Source organism: Dermacentor variabilis, chromosome 10 (genome assembly GCF_050947875.1).
Source record: "Dermacentor variabilis isolate Ectoservices chromosome 10, ASM5094787v1, whole genome shotgun sequence".
NCBI classification, from domain to species: Eukaryota; Metazoa; Arthropoda; class Arachnida; order Ixodida; family Ixodidae; genus Dermacentor; species Dermacentor variabilis.
In genome coordinates, this window is record NC_134577.1 from 182,514 (window position 1) to 207,487 (window position 24,974).

The window sequence follows — 24,974 nt, forward strand, 5'->3', positions numbered from 1 at the left end:
TATCCCAAGTAAAGAAGATTAGCTTATGGTCAGAAATACCAGGCTCAATTACAACGGTGCCGCCAATGAATATTTCACTGAAAAACAGTAAATCCAAAATTGAACTGCCTCGAGTATAGTCAGTCACCGCTTGCTTAAGGTTGAGCAAAAACATGATGTCAAGAATAGAATCACCAGTAGAAGAACAGCCATAACGTAGGTTCTCCCAATCAATCGATGGTAAATTAAAATCACCAGTTATCAATATATTTTTATTACGCAAACTTAATAGTCGATCGTATAGCTTATTCAAAAACAACTCATCTGCATTGTACATGGCACAAAGGAAAAAGGAAAAAATTTTCAAGCATTCAGAGCATGAGCCCGCCACATGATCTTTTTCAGTCCTCTCTGGCCACTGGTACACGGAGCAAGGAGTCCGTAAAACACTAGAACCAGCCGTAATCTCAGCGACGCCTTTGCACACAGTGCTTACATGGACCTATACTGAGTGTTGTATCGTGATCAGTAATCTGCAATAACCCTCCCCATTTACTTGGAGCAATCTTCAGTTTTATCAAGAGCAACGTTTATAGACAAATACTTTATTCATGGAAGAGAGAAAAGTCTAGAGGAATTTGACATTCCACAAGTAACGCCGGAAGAAGTAAAGAAAGCCTTGGGAGTTATGCAAATGGGGAAGGTAGCTGGGGAGGATCAGGTAACAGCAGCTTTGTTGAAGGATGGTGGGCAGATTGTTCTAGAGAAACTGGCCACCCTGTATACGCAATACCTTATGACTTCGAGCGTACCAGAGTCTTGGAAAAACGCAAACATAATCCTAATCCATAAGAAAGGGGACGCCAAAGACTTGAAAAATTATAGACTGGTCAGCTTACTGTCCGTTGCCTACAAAGTATTTACTAAGGTAATTGCAAATAGAATCAGGAACACCTTAGACTTCCGTCAACCAAAGGACCAGGCCGGATTCCGTAAAGGACCATATTCACACTACCAATCAAGTGATAGAGAAATGTACAGAATATAACCAACCCTTATATATAGCTTTCATTGATTACGAGAAAGCGTTTGATTCAGTCGAAACCTCAGCAGTCATGGAGGCATTACAGAATCAGGGTGTAGACGAGCCATATGTAAAGATACTGAAAGATATCTATAGCGGCTCCGCAGCCACCCTAGTCCTCCATGCAGCAAACAACAAAATCACAATAAAGAAATTCGTCGGGCAAGGGAGATACGATCTCTCCAATGCTATTCACAGCGTGTTTACAGGAGGTATTCAGAGACCTGGATTGGGAAGAATTGGGGACAAGAGTCAATGGAGAATACCTTAGTAACCTGCGATTCACTGATGATATTGCCTTGCTTAGTAACTCGGGACCATGCATGCTCACTGACCTGGAGAAGCAAAGCGGAAGGGTGGGTCTAAAAATTAATGTGCAGAAAACTAAAGTAATTTTTAACAGTCTCGGAAGACAACAACAATTTACAATAGGTAGCGAGTAGTAAGTAAGTGGTAAGGGAGTACATCTACTTAGGGCAGGTAGTGACGGCGGATCCGGATCATGAGACAGAAATAATCAGAAGAATAAGAATGGGCTGGGGTGCGTTTGGAAGATATTCTCAGATCCTGAACAGCAGGTTGCCGTTATCCCTCAAGAGAAAAGTGTATAACCGCACCCCCCCCCCCCCCAGCTGCGTCTTACCAGTACTCGCGTACGAGGCAGAAACCCGGAGGCTTACAAAAAGGGTTCTACTTAAATTGAGGACGACGCAAGGAGCTATGGAAAGAAAAATGATGGGTGTAACTTTAAGGGATAAGAAGAGAGCAGATTGGGTGAGGGAACAAACGCGAGTTAATGACATCTTAATTGAAATCAAGAAAAAGAAATGGGCAGGACATGTAATGAGGAGGGAAGATAACCGATGGTCATTAAGGGTTACGGACTGGATTCCAAGGGAAGGGAAGCGTAGCAGGGGGTGGCAGAAAGTTAGGTGGGCACGTGAGATTGAGAAGTTTGCAAGGACAACATGGCCACAATTAGCACATGACCGGGGTAGTTGAAGAAGTATGGGAGAGGCCTTTGCCCTGCAGTGGACGTAGCCAGGCTGCTGCTGATAATGATGACTTTATTCATGGTGACTGAACTGTCATTCCTTTTCCACCTGTGACGTGATTTTTCCGTTAGCAAAAAGCTAAAACAATAGCACTCACACATCTTTAAAGGTCAACTAGAACAAAATTTTTGGGTTTAATGTGAGTGTGGCTGAAGAACAGTAACGTCTACAGCATGGAAGGATTCATATCATTTCTTTTGCAAGGCACCTTCCTTTTCAAAAACGAAAACCAAGTAACTATTTCACTGAGAACCACTATAGTGTGCAAACCTTTGCATACCTTCTGCTGGCAGCTCAACTGTATCTGGGCCATGTGCAGGAACGTCTGGGCTCGAGTGGCAGCTGAAGAACTTGCAGTGACAGCGGCCTGTAATACTCAGACTGGTCTAAAGGCGCACAAGTGCAGCTACGATTTCTGAATTTAGCTCTGAACTGGTCTAAGCAAGGCTGTAAAAAAAGAAGAAAACATTTTAAACCTCAAGCTCATTAAAAAAGCTGAACCACTACAAAGCAAGCTTGCACCTAAAGGGGCTGTGCAATGCAAATTACATGCTTTTATTTCACGTCTGCAGACTAAGACTCTAGAATGCTTCATAATAAAGTTGTTTCTCTCTCTCTCAAGAACGCTACAGTGGCAGTAAAAGTTCCAAGGTCGCAGCATTTACTATTTTAATTTCATCCAGGAATCAGTTTCTGTGTTGATTGCTACTTCCCACATCAACAATTTTTGACAGCATGTGTGAAGAGGAAAGCATGTGGCACCAGGGTGCCAGATCAAGATGTTTTTCATTCTGGTTTCATTCCATTGAAAAAAGTTGTGTTGCTGTTCCGCTCTGGAACAAACAAAAAATGATCCACAACGGTTTGTAACAGTTTTGGTTAGCATGCAAACATTTTCAATGCAATGTAACGATAAAAACATAGTATTTATTTTTCCCAATAAGTGAATTATAAATTTTTGTGGCCGCACACAACTATCATCATCAATGGCTCATACCTTGGTAAGCACTGACACCCCTGTAAGCAAGCAAAAAATTCAATGGTTCATAGCCCCGTAAGGCAGAGGCTACAAGCACTCAGTAAAGTGAAACGAACAGTGCTTGCATTATTTCGAATCACGCATACAACATACAGAACAGCATGTTGAAAACTCGTCATAAATGGATCACACCCCCATAAGCAAACAAGGAATGCAATGACTCATAGGCTTGTAAGGTTCATGGCTACTCACAATGTGTGGGTTAGTTGTGATGACACTACCCCTGTGGTGTTCGTAGGTGATTTTAATGTGGATGTGTTGGGACCGAAAAGGGAGTGGCTTAGGTGTTTCGCGTTGCAGACATACGATTTGCGATGCCACACCAATCCAGTCCAACTGACCAACCAGCTGCATATGTGCATTGATGTGACATTATGAAAGAATGTGTCTGCAGTTGCGAGTATGCTGATGAGTCTATATCATAGCAACCACAAAGCCATTGCGACTGTCATTTTTATGTAAAGATGAGCGATGCAATAAAGTGTTTACCACAATTTTCCTTGCCATGGCGTTTACAGCTCCGCTGGTCAGCCACCTTCGCAGGGTGGCATGGCCCTAATTTTTTTTTTGTTGCTTCATTTCTTTTCCCTTTTCCCTGCAATCATTGTAATATCCACCTGTTTCAAAGGGAAACACCATAGGGTTTCACAGAATATTGCTAGAGCGAACTCTGGCACTGCAATCGTTCAGCAACCATGAAAATCATGCAGTACACGGATTTGTCGAATTTTTGTACTTATGGAATCAGACGTTAGTGTGGCTCTGTTTATTATGCTTTATCTGTCTTCATTGTCCTACATTTCAAAGTGACCTTTACTTTTCTAACTGCAGAATACTCTGCGAACATGCACAATCGCTACTAATTGCAGCGGCTCAACCTGTCAAGGTGGCCAAACTGAAACATGCCATGCATTTCAACACACTAGCTTGCTTGCAAAAAATTCATGAAGGTGTTCCATGCTGCTTGACGATGCATGCGTCGGTATTGTGACGGTTTCAATATTGGGCTTCTGCACTAGAGGTCCTGTGCTCAAATTCTGCTGTTGGACAATTTTAATATCATCATCATTATCATCAGCCTGGCTATGCCCACTGCAGGGCAAAGGCCTCTCCCATACTTCTCCAACTACCCCGGTCATGTACTAATTGTGGCCATGTTGTCCCTGCAAACTTCTTAATCTCATCTGCCCACCTAACTTCCTGCCGCCCTCTGCTACGCTTCCCTTCCCTTGGGATCCATTCCAAAACTCTTAATGATCATCGGTTATCTTCCCTCCTGATTACGTGTCCTGCCCGTGCCCCCCCCCCCCCCCCCCAATTTCTTTTTCTTGATTTCAACTAAGATATCATTAACTCGCGTTTGTTCCCTCACCCAATCTGCTCTTTTCTTATCCCTTAACGTTACACCTATCATTCTTCTTTCCATAGCTCGTTGCGTCGTCCTCAATCTAAGTAGAACCCCTTTTTTGTAAGCCTCCAGGTTTCTGCCCCGTACGTAAGTACTGGTAAGACACAGCTGTTATAAACTTTTCTCTTGAGGGATAATGGCAACCTGCTGTTCATGATCTGAGAATGCCTGCCGAATGCACCCCAGCCCATTCTTATTCTGACTATTTCAGTCTCATGATCCAGATCCGCAGTCACTACCTATCCTAAGTAGATGTATTCCCTTACCACTTCCAGTGCCTCACTACCTAATGTAAACTGCTGTTCTCTTCCGAGACTGTTAAACATTACTTTAGTTTTCTGCAGATTAATTTTTAGACCCGCCCTTCGGCTTTGCCTCTCCAGGTCAGTGAGCATGCATTGCAGTTGGTCCCCCGAGTTACTAAGCAAGGCAATATCATCAGCGAATCGCAGGTTACTAAGGTATTCTCCATTAACTTTTATCCCCAATTCTTCCCAATCCAGGTCTCTGAATACCTCCTGTAAACACGCTGTGAATAGCATTGGAGAGATCGTATCTCCCTGCCTGACGCCTTTCTTTATTGGGATTTTGTTGCTTTCTTTATGGAGGACTGCGGTGGCTGTGGAGCCACTATAAATATCTTTCAGTATTTTTACGTACGGCTCGTCTACACCCTGATTCCGCAATGCCTCCATGACTGCTGAGGTTTCGACTGAATCAAACGCTTTCTCGTAATCAATGAAAGCTATATATAAGGGTTGGTTATATTCCGCACATTTTTCTATCACCTGATTGATAGTGTGAATATGGTCTATTGTTGAGTAGCCTTTACGGAATCCTGCCTGGTCCTTTGGTTGACGGAAGTCTAAGGTGTTCCTGATTCTATTTGCAATTACCTTAGTAAATACTTTGTAGGCAACGAACAGTAAACTGATCGGTCTATAATTTTTCAAGTCTTTGGCGTCCCCTTTCTTATGGATTAGAATTATGTTAGCGTTTTTCTAAGATTCTGGTCCGCTCGAAATCATGAGGCATTGCGTATACAGGGTGGCCAGATTTTCTAGAACAATCTGCCCACCATCCTTCAACAAATCTGCTGTTACCTGATCCTTCCCAGCTGCCTTCCCCCTTGGCATAGCTCCCAAGGCTTTCTTTACTTCTTCCGGCGTCACTTGTGGGATTTCAATTTCCTCTGGACTATTCTCTCTTCCATTATCATCGTGGATGCCACTGGTACTGTATAAATCTCTATAGAACTACTCAGTCACTTGAACGACCTCATCCATATCTGTAATGATATTGCCGGCTTTGTCTCTTAAAGCATACATCTGATTCTTGCCTATTCCTAGTTTCTTCTTCACTGCTTTTAGGCTTCCTCCTTTCCTGAGAGCATGTTCAATTCTATCCATATTATACTTTGTTATGTCAGCTGTCTTACGCTGTTGATTAACTTGGAAAGTTCTGCCAGTTCTATTCTAGCTGTAGGGTTGGAGGCTTTCATACATTGGCGTTTCTTAATCAGATTTTTTGTCTGCTGCGATAGCTTACCGGTATCCTGTCTAACGAAGTTACCACCGACTTCTATTGCACGCTCCTTAATGATGCCCTTAACATTGTCGTTCATTGCTTCAACACTAAGGTCCTCTTCCTGAGTTAAGGCTGAATAGCTGCTCTGTAGCTTGATCCGGAATTCCTCTATTTTCCTTCTTACCGCTCATTGATCGGCTTCTTATGTACAAGTTTCTTCCGTTCCCTCCTCAAATCTAGGCTAATTCGAGTTCTTACCATCCTATGGTCACTGCAGCGCACCTTGCTGAGCACGTCCACATCTTGTATGATGCCAGGGTTAGCGCAGAGTATAAAGTCTATTTCATTTCTAGTCTCGCCGTTCGGGCTCCTCCACGTCCACTTTCGGCTATCCCTCTTGCAGAAGAAGGTATTCATTATCCGCATTTTATTCTTTTCTGCAAAGTCTACGAATAACTCTGCCCTGCTATTCCTAGTGCCTATGCCATATTCCCCCACTGCCTTGTCTCCAGCCTACTTCTTGCCCACCTTGGCATTGAAGTCGCCCATCAGTACAGTGTATTTTGTTTTGACCTTACCCATCGCCGATTCCACGTCTTCAAAGAAGCTTTCGAGTTCCTCGTCATCATGGTTGGATGTAGGGGCGTATACCTGTACAACCTTCAATTTGTACCTCTTATTAAGGTTCACAACAAGACCTGCCACCCTCTCGTTAATGCTATAGAGTTCCTGTACATTGCCAGCTATATTCTTATTAATCAGGAATCCGACTCCTAGCTCTCGTCTGTCCGCTAAGCCCCGGTAGCACAGGACGTGCCCGCTTTTTAGCACTGTATATGCTTCTTTTGGCCTCCTAACTTCACTGAGCCCTATTATATCCCATTTACTGCCCTCTAATTCTTCCAATAGCACTGCTAGACTCGCCTCACTAGATAACGTTCTAGCGTCAAACGTTGCCAGGTTAAGATTCCAATGGCGGCCTGTCCGGATCCAGCGATTCTTAGCACCCTCTGCTGCGTTGCAGGTCTGACCGCCGCCCTGGTCAGTTGCTTCGCAGATGCTGGGGACTGAGGGCCGGGGTTTGAGTGTTGTGTTCATATGGGAGGTTGTGGCCAAGTATGCACCAGGGTGGCCAATCCTGCTCTGGTGAGGGAGTGCGTTACCAGTTTTGGTCACCGAGATCAGGCCGCACTCCAGGCCTGTTTGTGCAATTTTATCAACACGCAGATTTCTTTTTTTAATCCGGTGGAAAATTGCGTGGCACCGGGATTCAAACCACGGTCCTCTTGCATGCGATGCGGATGCTCTACCTCTACGCCACCGCTGTAGCTTATGCAGCGTATTCCTCTAATGTAATTCAAATAACTCATTACAAGTGAGGAGGTGTGACAGTGCATTTGCCATCACCGCCCTTTACTGCTGTTGAGTGAAACTGCACCCGACAGCCAGCATTGTGTTTTTTTTTTTTTGCATAAAATGCACAGCAGAGCCAGAAACTGAGCGATGACACAACTTACAGCAACCCAGGACATCACCTGGACGAGGCATTTTCTGCTGCTTGCGGAAATTTCACATGCCGTACGGATGTCCATACAGCGGGCGACCTGTTACAGCATAATTGCATAAAGAGATGATGCCCATTCCGAATTTTCTCTTGCTACTAGCTCTCCTCCGTAACAGCAAGAAATAAATGGTAAAATCAGCCTTCACTTTGTCTCATCTCAGACTAAGTACAAAGTCTCTGAGATAGCGCTCGCAGCCTTGCTTGGTAGCAGCAGCCTCCCCACAGTATTCACCTGCCAATCTCACGTAAAATGTCGGCACACACTCACTCAGTTTCTTATTTTGCTACCAGAAGAACTTCTCCCACCTTGTCACACTGGATTGACAGCTGCTGTCGCCAACCCTATGGCAATAAGCATCTTCAACTATCAGTTTCACAGCGCGTGGGGGGTAGTGCTGTTGGAAGCATACTGCACGCTTTTAATAGGCAATGACCCCGACGCGCCATCATTTCTCTGCTGCAGGAAGCGCCTGATGTGACTGTGATGTTTCGCTCTGGCAGCATTGTAGGCATCATATTCCCGCGTCGCCTACCAGGCTCGTTTTTCTTTTTCGGTTTCCCATCAACGTCTTTAAAGACTACACAATAGGAAAACTACATTGTGCGCTGCGTCTAGAGTCGCTCAGGCTACAACAGCTCAATCCACATCACTGTCTCGTGCCGCATCAATTCACGGTGAGTGAGCCTGTTAAAACTTCCCGCCAAAATGCCCTCGAAGGGGCTGCTGACTCGGGCTGAAATCGAGGAGCGCGAACTTCCCGAAGCTTGCTGAAGCCACAAAAACAACAATGTATGTGTCGGGCAGCTCGGGTTCCACTAGACTGACGCATGTCGGTGTCTCTTCCTGCAACAATTTGGGCAACGCTTCACATTACGTAGGTATCAACTACCGATGAGTCAAAATTTTTCGGGTGACTTTCGACCATACACTTACCCGGTTAGCAAGCATTTTGCTTGTGTTTGTTTTCTAGAACGTATGAACAAGGTTCTACTGTAATATGTTAGTTTGCCTCAATATAACAAACTCGAATATAATGGCATTCTCGGTATTTTGAAATACTACATGAAATGTATTTGAGTGTGTGCATTTACATACAGGGTGTTTAAGCTAACCTGGGCCAAGTATTAAAAAAAAAAAACATAAGCGCTACATTGCCACAGCATTGTTTTGAGATATATGGAGCATGTCGTGATATTTTTTCAATCCACCAAGCTGGGTTATTAACAAAGACTGCTTAATTAACTTTCTAAATATTCACTCTAGCGATAGATTTTGAATACAAAAGTTGTGTCGCTTGTTCAGAAACATAGTATTATTTCATCTATGGTAAGATAACTGCCCTGTTTAATTTTTTTCCAGCCTTTCTTTAAAGTGCATGAAATTTTAAAAATACCACATGACTGCTGGCTAACACGCTGTGCTTTTAGTGCCCTGAAATGAAAGTTGAACCAATTAGCGAAGGCTGCTCCGTCGTCTCTTTGGCGCATTAGTACTTCAGTACCCTGTATATCAACAGTTTTGCTTCTAGGTTACTATAGTGTATTTATTAGAATATAGTTTTTCATATACAACACATGTCTGTGAAGCATATTTATATTGCTTGCACCCTTGTAGCACATTATATAATGCCTCTTCTTTTCTCTCTGTTTTTCTTGCAATGCTGAATAGTGTGCCACCTACCACCTAGAGGGAGGGGTCTGGACACTGTGTGAGGCACTTGTTTGCCTTTACGTCAATCCCCCTGACAACTATGTGTTTGTGATCAAAATAAACTAGTACTGTTTTGTAAAGGGGCTGCTGATAAAATCCACTGATCCATCCATCCAAAGGAAGGGGTGGGGAGTGCATCGTGTCAGTGGGAATGGGGCCATTGTGTGACTGAAGTGTGTCAGCAAAATTGTGCGACTTATTGCCAACAAACTGGCTGCTGACACAGCAGTCAGCTGATTTTTGGCATTATTGTTGTGTGACATAACTGCCAACATCGCAAAAACGGGTACCCTTAGCACACCAAAAGTGGCAAACTGTTTTCCTTGTGTGACGGTACCTTTATGCATCATATTTAGCACCCTACAAGACATGCAACACCCATTTTACACAACGGTCATAAAATGTATGCCATGCTTTCCACTGAATGGGCTCCTTCAATTGAAATATTAGGCGATCAAGTTGGAGAACTACACATATAATTCAAGTAGCTTCAATCTAAATCAGTCATTTTCTCTACTTAAGCCTCACACTTCAAAGGTAGTGCCTCTGGTATAAGGCCCATTGACATTGTCCACCGCAAACCCGCAGGCTATGAAGTGATTTTTCTACATAATCGACAACAGGTTCATAAGGGGCTGGAGCAAACATTTCGACAATTGGGCCTGTCTTCTTCAGACCCACAAACGTCCCAATGTTGTTATCCTGAAGACAAGTCCCCTCGTCAAAACATTGACCACAGGTTAAGGCTTTCACTGTTCACTCGTTAACTCACTGTTGATCATTTTGTCTCTACCTTCTTGTGATCCCTTCATCTTGTTCTGATTTTGATAGACTTGCGCCCAGTGGAACTCACATATCTGCTAGTAATTGATTCTGTAGTGTCCTGTTGAAGCCACACGAATATTCGTTACATATCGCCAGTCTCCAGAACTGAGAAATGTGCAGATCAGAGCTAGTGCAAGCAATTTCCATGGTAGCCATGCTATACTTGGTCAATGTTCCGTCATACGGTGTATGAACATGGCAATTCCACATCTAGAGTGCAATCACCTGTGCATGGGCTGCTTGACAGGTGTGCAAGGCCTCAGCAACAGCTTGCAGGTCTTCACCCACGGCTGCCAGGCCCACCTCGACCATCTGCTGGCTCATTCCTGTAGAAGTTCCAGTGTTTTGGCCAATGCAAATCAACAAGGCAGCTGCTCACCTTGCTGCTGCAAGCAGATCCGTTGTGTTAGCTGACTTGTTGGCCACTCCTCCTGTGCACACAGTCCAAATGAGTGAACTCAGCATCCTCACTCAAAAGGAATAGCACATGCATGCATTTGACATGGGACAGGATTATTGCACATTTACAATGCTTGTGTATGCAGATATTCCAACCCCTGTATTCTAGAACATTCCTCCACTAAACCCACTCCACCTTGACTCTAAATAAAGTTCATGGCAGTGCCACCCCTCAACAGAAGTGATCACTGCGCTTCATTGACACTGCATAGGTGAGAATACTTTAGAAGCGTAGCATTTTGTTCATTCAAGGGGCAGTGTTGCACTTTACACACTAGAGTGGAGGAAAAGCGAGTCAAGGTTCATTTCAGAATATGCGGGTAAGGCTTTCTGCCATGAGGCCCACTGAAAATAAAATAATTTATGACCAAGGGCCATGTTGGGTGAGGATGATAAACCGCTTCCTCTTACTTACCCCTGCCTTGTGCATATTAATCTCTGCATTGAAGCTTTTGAATGCAAATGGTTTTCTAGTTTCTGTGCCGGATTTCTATGTTCACTTAGGGCTGAAGGGGATTACTACGTGCATGGGTCACCTTCTGCAGCAACCAAGGTGAACATATTGTTGGGGACTGTATAAACCGATTTCCTATCTCACTGCCCAGACAAGCTCCACACATACCTACAATACATAGACAACATATCTATAATTTGGGGACATGGTCAGGACAGTCTAGTTAAACTTGTAACATTCCTAAATTCTTTTCAACTAACAATACAATTCACATTGTAATCTTCAACTGAGTACATAAATTTTCTGGACACAACAATATATACCGACAATTGGATACTAAAGACAAAAATGTATAGGAAACCTCTTGACAAGACACATTACCTAGAACATACAATCTGCAATCCCAGACATTGCAAACAAGGTATCTTTAAAGGGCAAGCCACATGACTATGTTGCATTTGCGTTGAAAACCAAGATTACATAGAATAGACAGACTCGATCACTTAAAGAAACCCTATCAAAAAGGAACCAACCGAACAGCGCCATTCAAGAAAGCCTACACATGCAACCAAACTTGAGCAAGCCGAGGTCCTCCAACTGCACCCTAACATCACAAGAACAACAATGCCTTTTCTTACTAGTATTACATTCCCAAATGCACCCCCAAACATGAACAACATCCTCAATAACTACTGTCCAATTCATAGGCACCGACTACGGGGGCGAGGAGGGGGCTCGAGCGCCCTCCCGAGTTTTCAGGGGGAGGAGGGGTTAACCAGGGGGGGTTTAACCGGGGGGGTGAGAAATGCTGAAACCTACCCCCTCCCATGCGCACGCGCATGCATGCATGCACACACACACACATACACCTCAAATATCATTACTAGAGCTTTTTCACCCTTATCATTTAGGCTTGTTTTGACTTGCCTCGACCTTTTAACTTAAAATTTTATTGCAGCCAATAGCTTAGTGCGTAATTGTTCGCACTGACGTGCATGGCATTTAATTCATACTTTCACTTATTTCTGCAAATCCTGAAAATACAAGTACAAGTGCATTAGAAGCGTGAGCGGCGGCTGCCTCATCCGTATTTTCTCACTTCAACATTGTTTTAAATTTATACTGTAAGCACTATGCACATAAGCAATATGTTTAAATGTACACACAGGACAAATTTCATTATATTTTTGAAGGAGAAGGAGGTAGCCAATGCCTAGGGAATCAATATGTTCAGCACAATGCGTTGGCGGGCTAGTTGGTGCGCATCCATTCTTACTTTGTTTAGCGTAAAACAATGGACACAAGAAAGACGACCAGGGCAAGGCGCTACTCTCAACTTACATCACTTTATTGCAGCACTCCTTTATAGACAGCAGAATCTAGAAGAACATGCACAGTGAGCACCATGTGCAGCAACCACCAATATCCAATCACAAGAGCGCACTCATGCGACTGAATTCAAAAAACCATATTCAGCACTGTACAAGGTTAAAGAAGGCACACTAATGTACTGTGACCCTAATGACTGTATGAAGAAAGCTTCCGATAAGTCTCGGGCGGTGGTATCACGGTTCTTTTTCAAAATCGTACTATCATGAAACATGGCTTTGCACTTGCATATTTTACAATATTGAGCCAAATGGGAACCTGTGCCTGTTGGTATGGATCGCTCATGTTCTCTAAAGTGCTCGTTAACACAGCGGCCTGACTGCCCTACATACACTTTAGCACAAGACAACGGAATCTTATATACCACACCGACGCTGCAATCTGCAAACTTCATGTGGTTCTTTTCACAATCTGGTTTTTTACTTGCTTTAGAGATACAGCTTGTAAATTCTCGTATTCTCTGACAGGTGAACTATATATATATATATATATATATATATATATATATATATGCAGGAAAAAGATGACGAACCTTTCTGAAGTAAGACGTGTTTACCTAACATTTTTGGCTTGTGGACCAGCCTTCGTCAGAGTACCTATATACATATACCTATATAATGTACCAAACCCACCCATATATATATATATATATATACGAGCTATGGGTAGCAGAATGGGTGGGGGAATTGGAGCACTCATTCATAAAAATACAAATTGGCAAAGGGTCAAACAGGAATGCAAGGAGCATTTATGGCTAAAAGGAAAAGTAGCAGGGGCGAAAACACTTCTAGGCTTCGTATACCTTTGGACAGGATCAAATGCTAAAGAGGAAAACAAAAAAATGTTGGACTGTATAGCAGCGGACATCAATGAGCTAGGAAAAGGATGTGAAGTAATTGTATTAGGAGACATGAATGCGCATGTTGAAGATATGGATGGGTACACAGACTCCACAGGTAACATGCTGCTGGATATGTGTGAGAGGCTTAACTTAGTTGTCTGTAACTCTACTAAAAGTGTGACGGGATCATAACATGGGAGGTAGGGGGTCGACACTCGACAATAGAATAGATTATAGACAATAGACAATAGATTATGCGTTAATGTCACATAGGATGTACGATAGATTAGGAGCCATGATTATAAATGAACAGGGCTCCAGAAGTATAGGTAGCGACCACAAACGTATCAAGTTAAGTTTTAAGAGGGAAACTAAAGCACGAACGACGCACGAGGAAACGCCAAATGTGATTTTTTACTCGGAAGACCAAGTGGAAATAGCGGCCAAACAAATTGAAGAGGAAATATCAGAGAGTACTGAAACTGATTGGACTTACCCAAAGTTAATGAGACTGTTTGAGCGTGAGCTAGGTAAGGTGCGAGTAAGGAAAACAAGGCAAGGGATACGAAAATTCAAGAGCTGGTGGGATGAAGAGGTTAAGAAGGCCATAAAGAAACGTCAGGAAGCCTCCAGGGAACACAGGTATTCCAAAAGTAAGGGAGAACCTGAAGCAGAAGTAGTGAGGCAATGGGTAAACTACATAAAACGCAGAAGGGAAGCATCCTATTTGATGAACGACAAAATCAAGACAAAAGGGTCCCAATGGCTGTCAGAAGTAAGCAATAAAAAAGATAAACAGGCAGCTAGGAAATTCTGGCAACATCTGAACTCCTTGGGTAATAGGACAAGCCTAGAGCAGAGGTATATAGTAACAGCTCAAGGTACTCGGTTAGAAGGAGAGGAGGCAATGGAGCATATAGGAACCATGATGAGGGAAAAATTTACAAAACAGAGAAATGGTACATGCAGTACGTCGGAGAGGGATAGCCCGGTCAACCCACTGCTTTCGCTTGGACAAAAAGAGTGGGAAAGGGCTGAGAAGAGGGTACCAAGTAGCACATCGGCAGGTGACGATGGTATTCCAATTACGTTAATAAAGAAATTGGGCCCGAAATCTAAGAAAGCATTGAGGGAGGTGGTGAGCAAAATGCTAGTGGATGGTAAAGTACCTGACGAATGGAGGCTAAGTAGGATGAGAATGATATATAAGGGAAAGGGGGACAAAGCTGACATAAATAACTACCGGCCTATAACAGTGACGTCAGTGGTTTACAGGGTGGTTATGCAGATTATAAAGGACAGACTGCAGGCATGGGTAGAGAACGAGGGGGTACTTGGAGAGCTACAAAATGGGTTTTGGAAGCATAGGAGGCTAGAAGACAATCTGTTCTCGCTAACACAGTGCATTGAAATAGCTAAAAAGGAACACAGACCCCTATGGCTGGCTTTTTTGAACATCAAGGGAGCCTATGACAGTGTACTTCAAGAGGGCTTGTGGGGCATTTTGGAAACTTTAGGAGTGCAAGATGGAGTAACCAATTTCTTAAAAGATATCTATAAAAGTAACCGGGTGATTATACAATGGGAAAAGCAGGTTTCGGAGCCTGTAATGATTCGGCGGGGGCTTAGGCAGGGGTGCCCATTGTCACCTCTGATGTTTATGCTGTACCTACAAGGTCTAAAGGCCAAAATACAGCAAAGCGGACTCGGCTTCAACCTATCATTTCTCAAGCAAGGAAAATTGATTGAACAGTCATTACCAGGACTGATGTACGCGGATGATATTGTATTAATGGCTGACAATGCAGAAGATCTGCAGGAATTAATGGACATATGTGGTACAGAAGGAGACAGGTTAGGCTTGAAGTTTAGCAAAGAAAAATCAGCAGTCATGATTTTTAATGATAACAGTTGCGGCGAGCATAAGATACAGGAGGCCACGCTGGAGATAGTCGATAAATACAAGTACCTTGGGGTGTGGATAAATAATGGCATTGAGTATCTGACAGAGTACGAAAAATATCTAACGACTAAAGGTAACAGAAGTGCAGCGATTATGAAGAGTAGGGCACTGTGGAACTACAATAGGTACGAGGTAGTACGAGGGATATGGAAGGGGGTAATGGTACCAGGCCTGACTTTTGCCAATGCAGTTCTATGTATTAGAACAGAGACCCGGCAACAGTTGGAAATTAGGCAACGTGGTGTGGGTGGGCTCGCTCTGGGAGCACATGGCAAGACACCAAATCTTGGAGTGCAGGGGGATCTGGGATGGTCTTCTTTCGAGGGCAGAGAGGCTAGTAGCAAGATAGCATTTCAGGAGCGATTGAGAAAAATGGGGGAAATTCGGTAGGCTAGGAAGGTTTTCAGTTAATTATACACGAGGAATGTTGACACGAGGTGGAGGAAGCGAACTAGAAAATTGACAAGCAAATACTTGGGCAGTAGCGGGGGGACAAGTAAGGTATCATCTGTCAAGAAAAAGGTTAAGGAGACAGAGAGGGGTATGTGGAGTACAGCGATGCAAACCAAATCGGCATTGGAGACATACAGGACGTTTAAGCAAGAAATAGCTAAAGAAAATATTTACGATAACTCTAAGGGAAGCTCATTGTTGTTTGAAGCCAGGACAGGTGTACTGCGGACTAAAACGTACCGAGCCAGATACCAGGAGATAGATTTGGTGTGCGAGGCGTGTGGAGAGGAGGAGGAAACGGCTGAACACCTGATACTTGCTTGTAAACAACTTCACCCTGCAGTTGAATCTAACGGGGAACTATTCAAAGCTTTGGGTTTTAAAGACAGTGAAAGTAGAATAGACTTTGAACAGGTAGAAATAACTAAACGGAGACTATCTGATTGGCGGATAATATCAACGCAAAAGTAAAGGAGTAAATACATAGGTATGCATGCATATAGAACCATTAAAGGCTAGGTGGCGCGCGCCGCCGCCGCCCGATTCAAAGAGTTGAGCCTCAATCATTCATTCATTCATCCATCCATCCATCCATCCATCCGGTAGGGTTCCTCAGCGGAGGTATAGAGGCTAGAAGTTTTTCCTAGTGCCACGACCGAGCCGGCGCAGCTGAAATAACTTGCTATGCGCAGGGCAGATGGCGCTACCGCCCGCTGGCGCGCGGGCGGGCGCAAGAGGCCTTCATGGGGGTAGTGCTCTCTGGTTCAGTCGGTTGATCGTGTGTGTGCTGCTGTCAATGCCTTGACAAGGCATTAAAGTGCTAAAGACAGTGCAAACTCTGGCACAGGTTCTCTTGTCATTTAGATTCGACACGGACTAGCTGTAACACCGACAGCGTGCCGCGGCAGGAGCAAATGCAAGCGTCACGTCGGGCCCGACCTACTGCGCCGTAAAGAAGCGTAAAAACACATCTTGTACATGATACCAAAACGAGAAAATGAAGCGGGACAAATTGCAGGGTGGAATGTCTTTATTACACAAGGTTCCATGTCAACAATATACTAATGCCTTGTGCGAAGTGCGCTGTGCGAGGCTACCGACAGCGCCTCATTTTCAGCAGCTTTTTTTTTTTTTATCGCTGCGCTCTTTGTTTACTGACTTTACAACAAAATGCACCCTAGTCAAGGCGTAAAACTTCATCACTTCTGCCGTAATTCGAAGTCCATGCTCTTCGAAGCTCACACCTTGAAGCTCACGTCCCTGAAGAAAATGCAGAAAGCTGACCATGCTACCTGCGTGTAGCTCATTGCGACTGAAAAACACCGTAAATGCGTCCTCAAGCTTTGCTATGAGCTGTTCAATTGGGCTTGATGGATAAACTAAGCCTCCATGGTCAAAATTTCGAGTAAGCGAGGCATTGTTGTTTGACTCGGCTTGCAAATTGACAAAGTGCTGAAACAAGTTGCACATTCAGGGCAAGGAAATCTTTTAAGGATTTTTCTGACAACATACCCAGCTACATAAAAAAAAAAATTAGTCTGCTGTCACTTTTTTTTTTTTGTCTACACAGCCCTGAGGATCGCTCAGGCTGCTGCGCTCCTCGAGCAGCTCTGCATGCAGCAGAAGCCAAGTTTCCGCCATCCAGTACGTAAATTATCGACAAGTTCAGTTACTCGCGCATTTCTTTCTTTGGGGAGATAAGATAGTTGCAAGAGGGCAGTCACTACTTCTGCAGGCACTTTTGACCCTTTTGGAGGCTTTGCGAGGCTGCCGAAAGCCAGGTTGTTGATAATTATCAAAAACTGCCCCACTATTGGATTATCATTGCAACCGAAGCAGCTGGCACGCAATACCAAATACATTCTCCATCCTGTCTTGACTTAGGTTTGCGGTCAACAAGTACTTGTATTGCAGGGACGTGGTCAGTTATTTTACAAGCGGCAGTGTGCTTTGCAGCGTTACACGCAGCCCAAGAGCAGTTCCTGCACTTAAAAAGCCGCCACCATGCTGTGCAGCATATTCCTCCCATTCATTGAGAAAAACAATAAACTCATTCAAAAACTGTGCACTTCTTGAATCAGCACGAAGGCCTTTTGATGGGATTCTAGACGACATTATAAAAATTAGTCTTTCCATTAGTTTTACAAAACGTTCTGTCGTTTCGATGTTTCTGACGCTGCCCTTTGCAAATGCGGATGAGGAGCTGCGGGCTCCTCATCCGCATGAGGATACATTCCAACACCCACAGCTGATCGAACCGCATGCCCCGGGTTGACTTTCTGGAAGCTGCCTCGAAACATGCCTTCACACCAAGGCGCTGCTTTGGAGGAAGGCCTCCGATTTTCTCGCCCAGCCCAATAGTTGGGATGGACTGCGTGAGTGCCCGGAGGTCTTTGACGGTCTTGTTGAAAGTTTTCTTTTTTTTTTGACCGGAATAAGTCGAGGAATTTTCGCTTCCTTGCATTTATTTGTTTCAAAGTCGCTAGTCGTTTCTTATGCTGCCTGCTGAACTGGTTCAAGATAAGCTTTCTGGAGTATTTGCATCAGGCAAGTATTTCATATCGGACGTCGTCACCGTGCAGGGTTTCGAGAAGTACGCTTTTCCATACTGTGTATGCTAGCCAGGTGAGAGGCTCAATCTAACAGACGGGACAAAGTAGCAATTTATCTCGTCCTTTGAACGTAGCGTTCGTCGAAATGCCTTGAGCACACGACACAGGTTTCGTCGATAGCCTTGTCATCTCGCTTTATGTTTCGAGCCCATTCTTGCAAACGATGAGGGTCGGACAGGGCGCGGAACGACACTTTTTCTTTCGACGACTTGTAGCCACCTTTGCAGGGCGGCACGAAACACGTGCGACCTCTTTTGTCGGCATTATCACACGTGCATCGAGAGGCACAAACAAATCACGAACAAATCCCAGCCCGCGCGCCTAGAACAGCGCGGCCAAAGCCGCTCGCCTGGTAGCTGCAGCGCCACCTACGCAGTGCATCCAAACTGGTTTCACAGGGGCCCCTTGAAATCATCGCTACTAGTAACGTTGCCGAAAACCTTCTAGCCTCTGTAGCGGAGGCGCGCGCATCGAGGCACCTTAGAAGGGGGAGAACACTTGATCCGGCTTCGGAGGACAAGGGGAGAGCTAAGACTCGCGCCACGCGCGAGATGACAGCAGGAGCGCGTGCAGCTAGAGCAGAGCGCAGATGATAACCTTGGCAACCTTGGTTACAGCGAGGCCGACGGTACAGTGTACTGTACCGACGGCGAAGCGAAACGAGGGAACGGCCGCCAAAGAGTTGCGCTCTAAAAGCAATTTGTGGAAGCATACAACATCAAGACGGACCCACAGGGCTCATGTGTCTGCGCGCCGTCTATCTTACTCAGCAATAAAGAGATTAGCATGATTACTGACGATAGCGGGCGTAGGTAGACTGGGAAAAGCGCCCTGCGCATGCGTGTAGGCTATAGGTACGCTTCGGTTGCGGAAAAATAAACCAGTTGATATAAGTTTGCGCTCAGGTGACGTGTGTTGTTTTCTCACTCAAGTCCTGTCCCTTCGTCGCTCTACGCAACTGTATGTGCCTAACTGCGTGACATATTCGTTAATCGCGGAGTGCGACTGCGTTAAATTGATTTAATTGGTCAATCTCAAATGTGCACGTACTCAGTAAAGTGGAAAGTTGGGCTAGTTGGTGAGTGATCATACCTTGCTGGTGAAGCAGCGCACTGACACGGACACAGTGAAGACAAACAGGAAAAGACGACACCCGCTGCACTCGCAACTATTTTATTTCAGAACACATACTTCATATTTATATACCTGCGCACCCTCAGGCGTCAAAGAAAATCAAGGCAACATTAAAGGCATTTTTTAAAAATCATTTGCCCGCGCATACTCGGGCGTCAAAGATATGGCACCAATCTATCATGGTGTGGCAATCCTATCATAATTTGTTGCAACCCTAACAACCATTTTTATTACACTTTTTTTTCTTTTTAGTGTACTTCCAAAAAGGCAACCTCACCATGCATTAGATGTACAGATGGATGACTGTAACAACCCTCTCCCCTCTTGTGAATATGAAAGGCTTCGATTATTTCCCTGGTTAGTGGGTCCTTATGGTGTGATAAAACTGTGGTATCATTGTAAAGCGGCCAGCACCCATGTTGTGAGCAGTGCTCCTTAATGTGGGAATGAATGTTTCCCCCCAGTGACCTTTTGTGCTCCAAAAGTCTCGTGTTTACACACCGACCCGTTTGGCCGATGTATACTTTTCCACACGATATGGGCAAACAGTAGACTACAGATGACCTGCACTCGACAAGTTTTTCTTTATGCTTGATTGTGCACTTACGACCATTTACTTTTACTTCTGTTAAAACTCTACTATCCAGTCCGGCACATATTTTTCCGAGTTTGTTAGGCGCTGAAAAAACTACTCGTAGACCATATCTGCCACCTACGTTTTGTAAGTTATGCGCAATTTTGTGTGCATATGGTAGTGACACAATTTTTTTGCTATCAATCTCTTTTCTGTTGCGCTCTTTCTGATAGCCATTGCGCACATAACGAATCAACTTATAAGCTGATGTACAGAGTACATGTTTTTCATATCCTGCATTCTTTAGTCTGATAACCCGTTGGCTGAAAGTTTCTTTTATTCTTTTTTTCCGGGCAAGACTTAGTTAAGGCCGCCCTCAGGCACGAGAAAGCTATGTCACTTTTTACAATTTTAGAGTGTCCCGAATTATAGTTAAGCAAGGGTTTTTCTGATCGGGGATTGTATGACCAGCAAACGTGGTCCGGTGTGGAAGTTAACGCCAAATCTAAAAACTGTAGCTTTGACAATGACCGCCGACAGAAAAGAACAACACGTAAGGAATCTAGTGAACTTTGGCGTGAAGAACGATTTACGGTTTCTGACTTCTGATAGGGAAGGTTGTTTTGTAGTCGTGCCTGAAGGTCTCTTCCAAGAGAAGGCGATGACAGCGGTCAGAAAGAATTTCGTACGTGTCGACGTAAAAGCTAAAAAGGTGAGGGATAAAGCAGTCACATTACTGGCAAGCAACAATTTTGAGCGACTTGCTTCAGCAGTTAAGCGCTCGTGCAACCTACACCTCGAATTGTTTTTCGTGGCAAAAACACATAAGGTTGACGTTCCGTTCAGAGCCATAGTATCAGAAAGGGACTTGTGGCAGTTGGTTGTCTCTTCATTTCTTCAAAACCACCTTAACGGCTTCATAGTTACCGATCCGTTCGTTTTACCAAACTCTGAAACGTTAGTAACGTACTTAAGCACGTCTAACACTGGACGATTTGAATTCTTCAGCATAGATGTACAGGATCTGTATTACAATATACCGCATGGTCCCTTATTATCGAGTGTTAGGCATTGTATAACGGAAGACAACGACGAAATGGAATTTTTCAGCAAATGTGGCGTATCAGTTAATACATTTCTTGAACTATTAACCTTTTACCTTGAGTCCACCTTTGTAATGTGGAATAATGTTATGTACAGACAAAAGTCCGGTATGTAGTCTACTGTTTGCCCATATCGTGTGGAAAAGTATACATCGGCCAAACGGGTCGGTGTGTAAACACGAGACTTTTGGAGCACAAAAGGTCACTGGGGGGAAACATTCATTCCCACATTAAGGAGCACTGCTCACAACATGGGTGCTGGCCGCTTTACAATGATACCACAGTTTTATCACACCATAAGGACCCACTAACCAGGGAAATAATCGAAGCCTTTCATATTCACAAGAGGGGAGAGGGTTGTTACAGTCATCCATCTGTACATCTAATGCATGGTGAGGTTGCCTTTTTGGAAGTACACTAAAAACAAAAAAAAGTGTAATAAAAATGGTTGTTAGGGTTGCAACAAATTATGATAGGATTGCCACACCATGATAGATTGGTGCCATATCTTTGATGCCCGAGTATGCGCGGGCAAATGATTTTTAAGAAATGCCTTTAATGTTGCCTTGATTTTCTTTGACGCCTGAGGGTGCGCAGGTATATAAATATGAAGTATGTGTTCTGAAATAAAATAGTTGCGAGCGCAGCGAGTGTCGTCTTTTCCTGTTTGTCTTCACTGTATCCGTGTCAGTGCGCTGCTTCACCAGCGAGGTATGATGTGCACGTACTCAGCTGATATTTTTAAAATTCCGAGTGCAATGTGGCCAACCACGGGATGTCGTCATCCTAAGCAGGCTTGAGGTGTGAGGGCACTCTTGCAGAACCCAGCGCTTGTCTCATAAATATCCACGGTTCTTGTAGATGTTGTAGAAGTAGCGGGGCGCGGTAGTGATGAACTCAGCGTCACAAATTAGCGGCTGGGCGTAATAACATTTATTCAATAGAATTTTTTTTCTAGTTGTAACAACGTGTCATTATTTCGTGTTATTGACCGCGCATTCAGGACACCAAAGCGGCAACGGGATCACCAAAGCTAGAACCCGGACTGGTCCTGCTTCCAGCTTTGATCCCGCCGCTGCCCCTTGGAGGCCTGATCCCCCCCAGCGCCACCTCCTTCATTATTATCTCAGGTGGCCTCCTGAGGCCTCCGTTCGCCGCTTGCATGTGCACTCCTGGATCAGCAGCACTCGTAAAAAATCCAATCTATTGTGACGAAAAAAGCACACAGCAAAGAAAAAAGCGCCCCGCGATTTATACAACACCACTCTGAACCTTGCCGTAACTTTCATGCGTGCCAAGCCTGTGCGCCATCGACGTGACCGCTCCTTCGTAGTGGAAACTTAAGCGGATGTACAAGCAATATACACAGTTTGCGTTCATTATACACGCAAGCCTTTGATTTACGCGTCACTGCTTCGCGATACGTGCAAAACCCCAATAGTTGGACCAGGTAGCTTACAATGTAACCCGCTTATGGTCTTGCAATTAAAAAAGTAGCACTCTACTCCTAGCACAGTGAAGCATAGGCAGGCTGCAAGCACAGGGCGCGGAAACTTACCCTCCGAGCAATCACAGCAACCGGCCAGCACTCGCGCCGTTCTCTTAGCGAGAGAGCAGACAGGTCAGACACACGACCCACTTCTTGCAGCTCCACCACAGGCTCCACACTGGACTCGGACATGTCTGTTTACTACCGTACTACCTGTCTACCTGTACATAAGCCTTGCCTGAACCGCATCATGAAGCAAGATCTTTTGGGGGCGCTAGTTGAGCTAGTTGATGATCAACGGGCCCGACTGTCACCAAATACACACTGCACAGACTTTGTGCGCTTTGATCGAGGAAGGAAACTTAAAACTCTCTATGCCCTTTCTGCTTGCAAACAACAACACTTTTAATTTCTGCTTGCAAACAAATAATCATAAGCAACTTGAGGTTACGTCGTTACCCAAATTAGAGTGTGCTAGAATAGGGTTGAGTGGAACGAGCGGCTGGATCGGCGCATGCTTTGCGGTGAGGCGCGCGACGACGAAAAATACTATGGCGGCGCTGCGATCGAACTGAATATGGCCACATCAAGGTCGCGCCGTTGGAAACTGCTGGCGATTCTGCTCGGCGGGATCGTTCGTACTGCTTCGCGCGCTACGGTTTGTGATCAGACCGCCCAAATGGTGTTTGTAAGTGGATATGAGATGTATTTATGCCTCAGGAATAGATTCATTTCTTTGTATTCTTTATTTCATTTTACTGGTTTTTAATGCTGCTCGATGACTGCGCGTGCATTGCGGCCGCAGTGTCGGCCTTCATTCTACTATGTTATTGTACCCTTTGGAGGCCAAGTATTTTTGTTGTTCTTCAAGCAGTATGTATCTCTCGTGTGCATTTTTGCGCGTATAGTTTTTCATCAGTAGGTCTTGCGAAGCGCAGCCAGAAAAGCATATGTAAACGTCCTGCGTGCCGCTTCAAACAAATAAAACATATCGGACCCATCCGGCGCCCTGTAGTCAGATTTACGGGGAGTACTCTGATAGAAGAAAAAACTGCAGTGCAACATAACATTCATGTTTCCGTCTTCCTCGCGTAACAGAACGCGGAGTAATTGGCACGGTTTTCTTTTTGTTTTGCTTTTTATTGCGGACGGCACTCGATAGCCGGAAACTGTTCCAGGTAGCGATTATATATGCTAATTCTGTTTAGGTGCATGTTAAGGATCCCCAGGTGGTGAGAACTAAACAGGGCGCCTCATAAGCATACCGCCAGACGTAAAACACTAGAATTTCTTAAATTAAAAAAGAACAAGAAAAAGAAGAAGGCAGCTGCGTCCTTCGGCTTTTTTCTAGAGGTGTGAACGAAAGAAATGATTCTCGAGTCTGATTACTGAGCAAAACATATTACGCAGCTTCGTTTTGCCTCTCTTTAACAATTTTAACAAACAAATGCAAAGTGATGCTCCACAGTTGCACAAGCTCTTGAGAAGTGCAGAAGCCTGCGTGAGGACAATTATGGATTGTTATCTCAAGCGATCCTGCACACAGGGAGTTCAGGTGGCAAAAGTTGAATTCAAGAACCCCAAACGCCTTGTGTCTTTGGAAGACATGTACGTCGGCGGTCAAGCAACTGCATTCTTGTCATTCAGAGAATGTTCAGTTAACACTGAGCAACGTCAGTTCTTCCGCTTAATGTGTCTTGATTTTTACATTGAGAGTGTCGACCAAATTCTGAAGCGTATCCCCTTTCAAGAGCCGGTTTTAAAACATCTCGAACTCCTAGATCCTATATACTGTGTCCATATAGTCTCCGGCAAAGCCTTGCAATCTTTGGATAACGAATGGCGATATTTAAGAAACGCTGATATCCCGACAAGCGAAGATACCTCGTTGCACGAGTTCTGGGCAGTCGTTTCTGGGCGCCGCTTTTCCTGCATTGACCGAGTTTGTGACGGCTGTACTGTGCTTGCCACATTCTAGTGCAGCAGTTGAGCGGGTACTTTCTGCTGTAAACTACCTGAAGAGAAAACTGCGGAACAAGCTTAGCACGGAAACTATCTGTGGCCTTCTGCACACTAAACGCCTGATGACGTCTTCAGCATGCCACAGCTTCAACATTGACAGGCCACTGATAAGGAGAATGAACGACAGGCACAAGGATAAGCATGAAGTATAAACCCCATGCAAGCGATCTTGCACGCGACAGCGACAAGCGACGCGATGGAGATGGCTGTCGCCTACAAGTTGCACCCCATGCAAGCGATGACTTCGAGCGACGTCTCCCCAGTGTTGCCGGTATGAGGGCAGCAATAT

General features: G+C 44.6%; 1 protein-coding gene across 5 annotated transcripts in view; it reads right to left on the minus strand.

Annotated features, from left to right (window-relative positions):
- Nucleotides 1–23,156, minus strand: part of LOC142559710 (uncharacterized) — a 29,127-nt gene extending 5,971 nt beyond the window's left edge. The window contains exons 1-4 of one of the 5 annotated variants that reach the window (XM_075671274.1): nt 22,733–23,146; nt 10,572–10,623; nt 10,418–10,518; nt 2,399–2,565 (exon numbers count right to left, since the gene is read on the minus strand). In XM_075671274.1, the coding sequence (XP_075527389.1) occupies nt 2,413–2,565; nt 10,418–10,518; nt 10,572–10,623; nt 22,733–22,855 (429 nt within the window). In that variant the 5' untranslated portion in view covers nt 22,856–23,146 and the 3' untranslated portion in view covers nt 2,399–2,412. Of the gene's footprint in view, nt 1–2,398; nt 2,566–3,025; nt 3,753–7,480; nt 7,697–10,417; nt 10,519–10,571; nt 10,624–22,732 lie in introns of those variants that run through there. The other 4 variants (XM_075671275.1, XM_075671276.1, XM_075671273.1 and 1 more) reach the window with 4 other exon arrangements.
- Nucleotides 23,157–24,974: the final 1,818 nt, after the last annotated feature.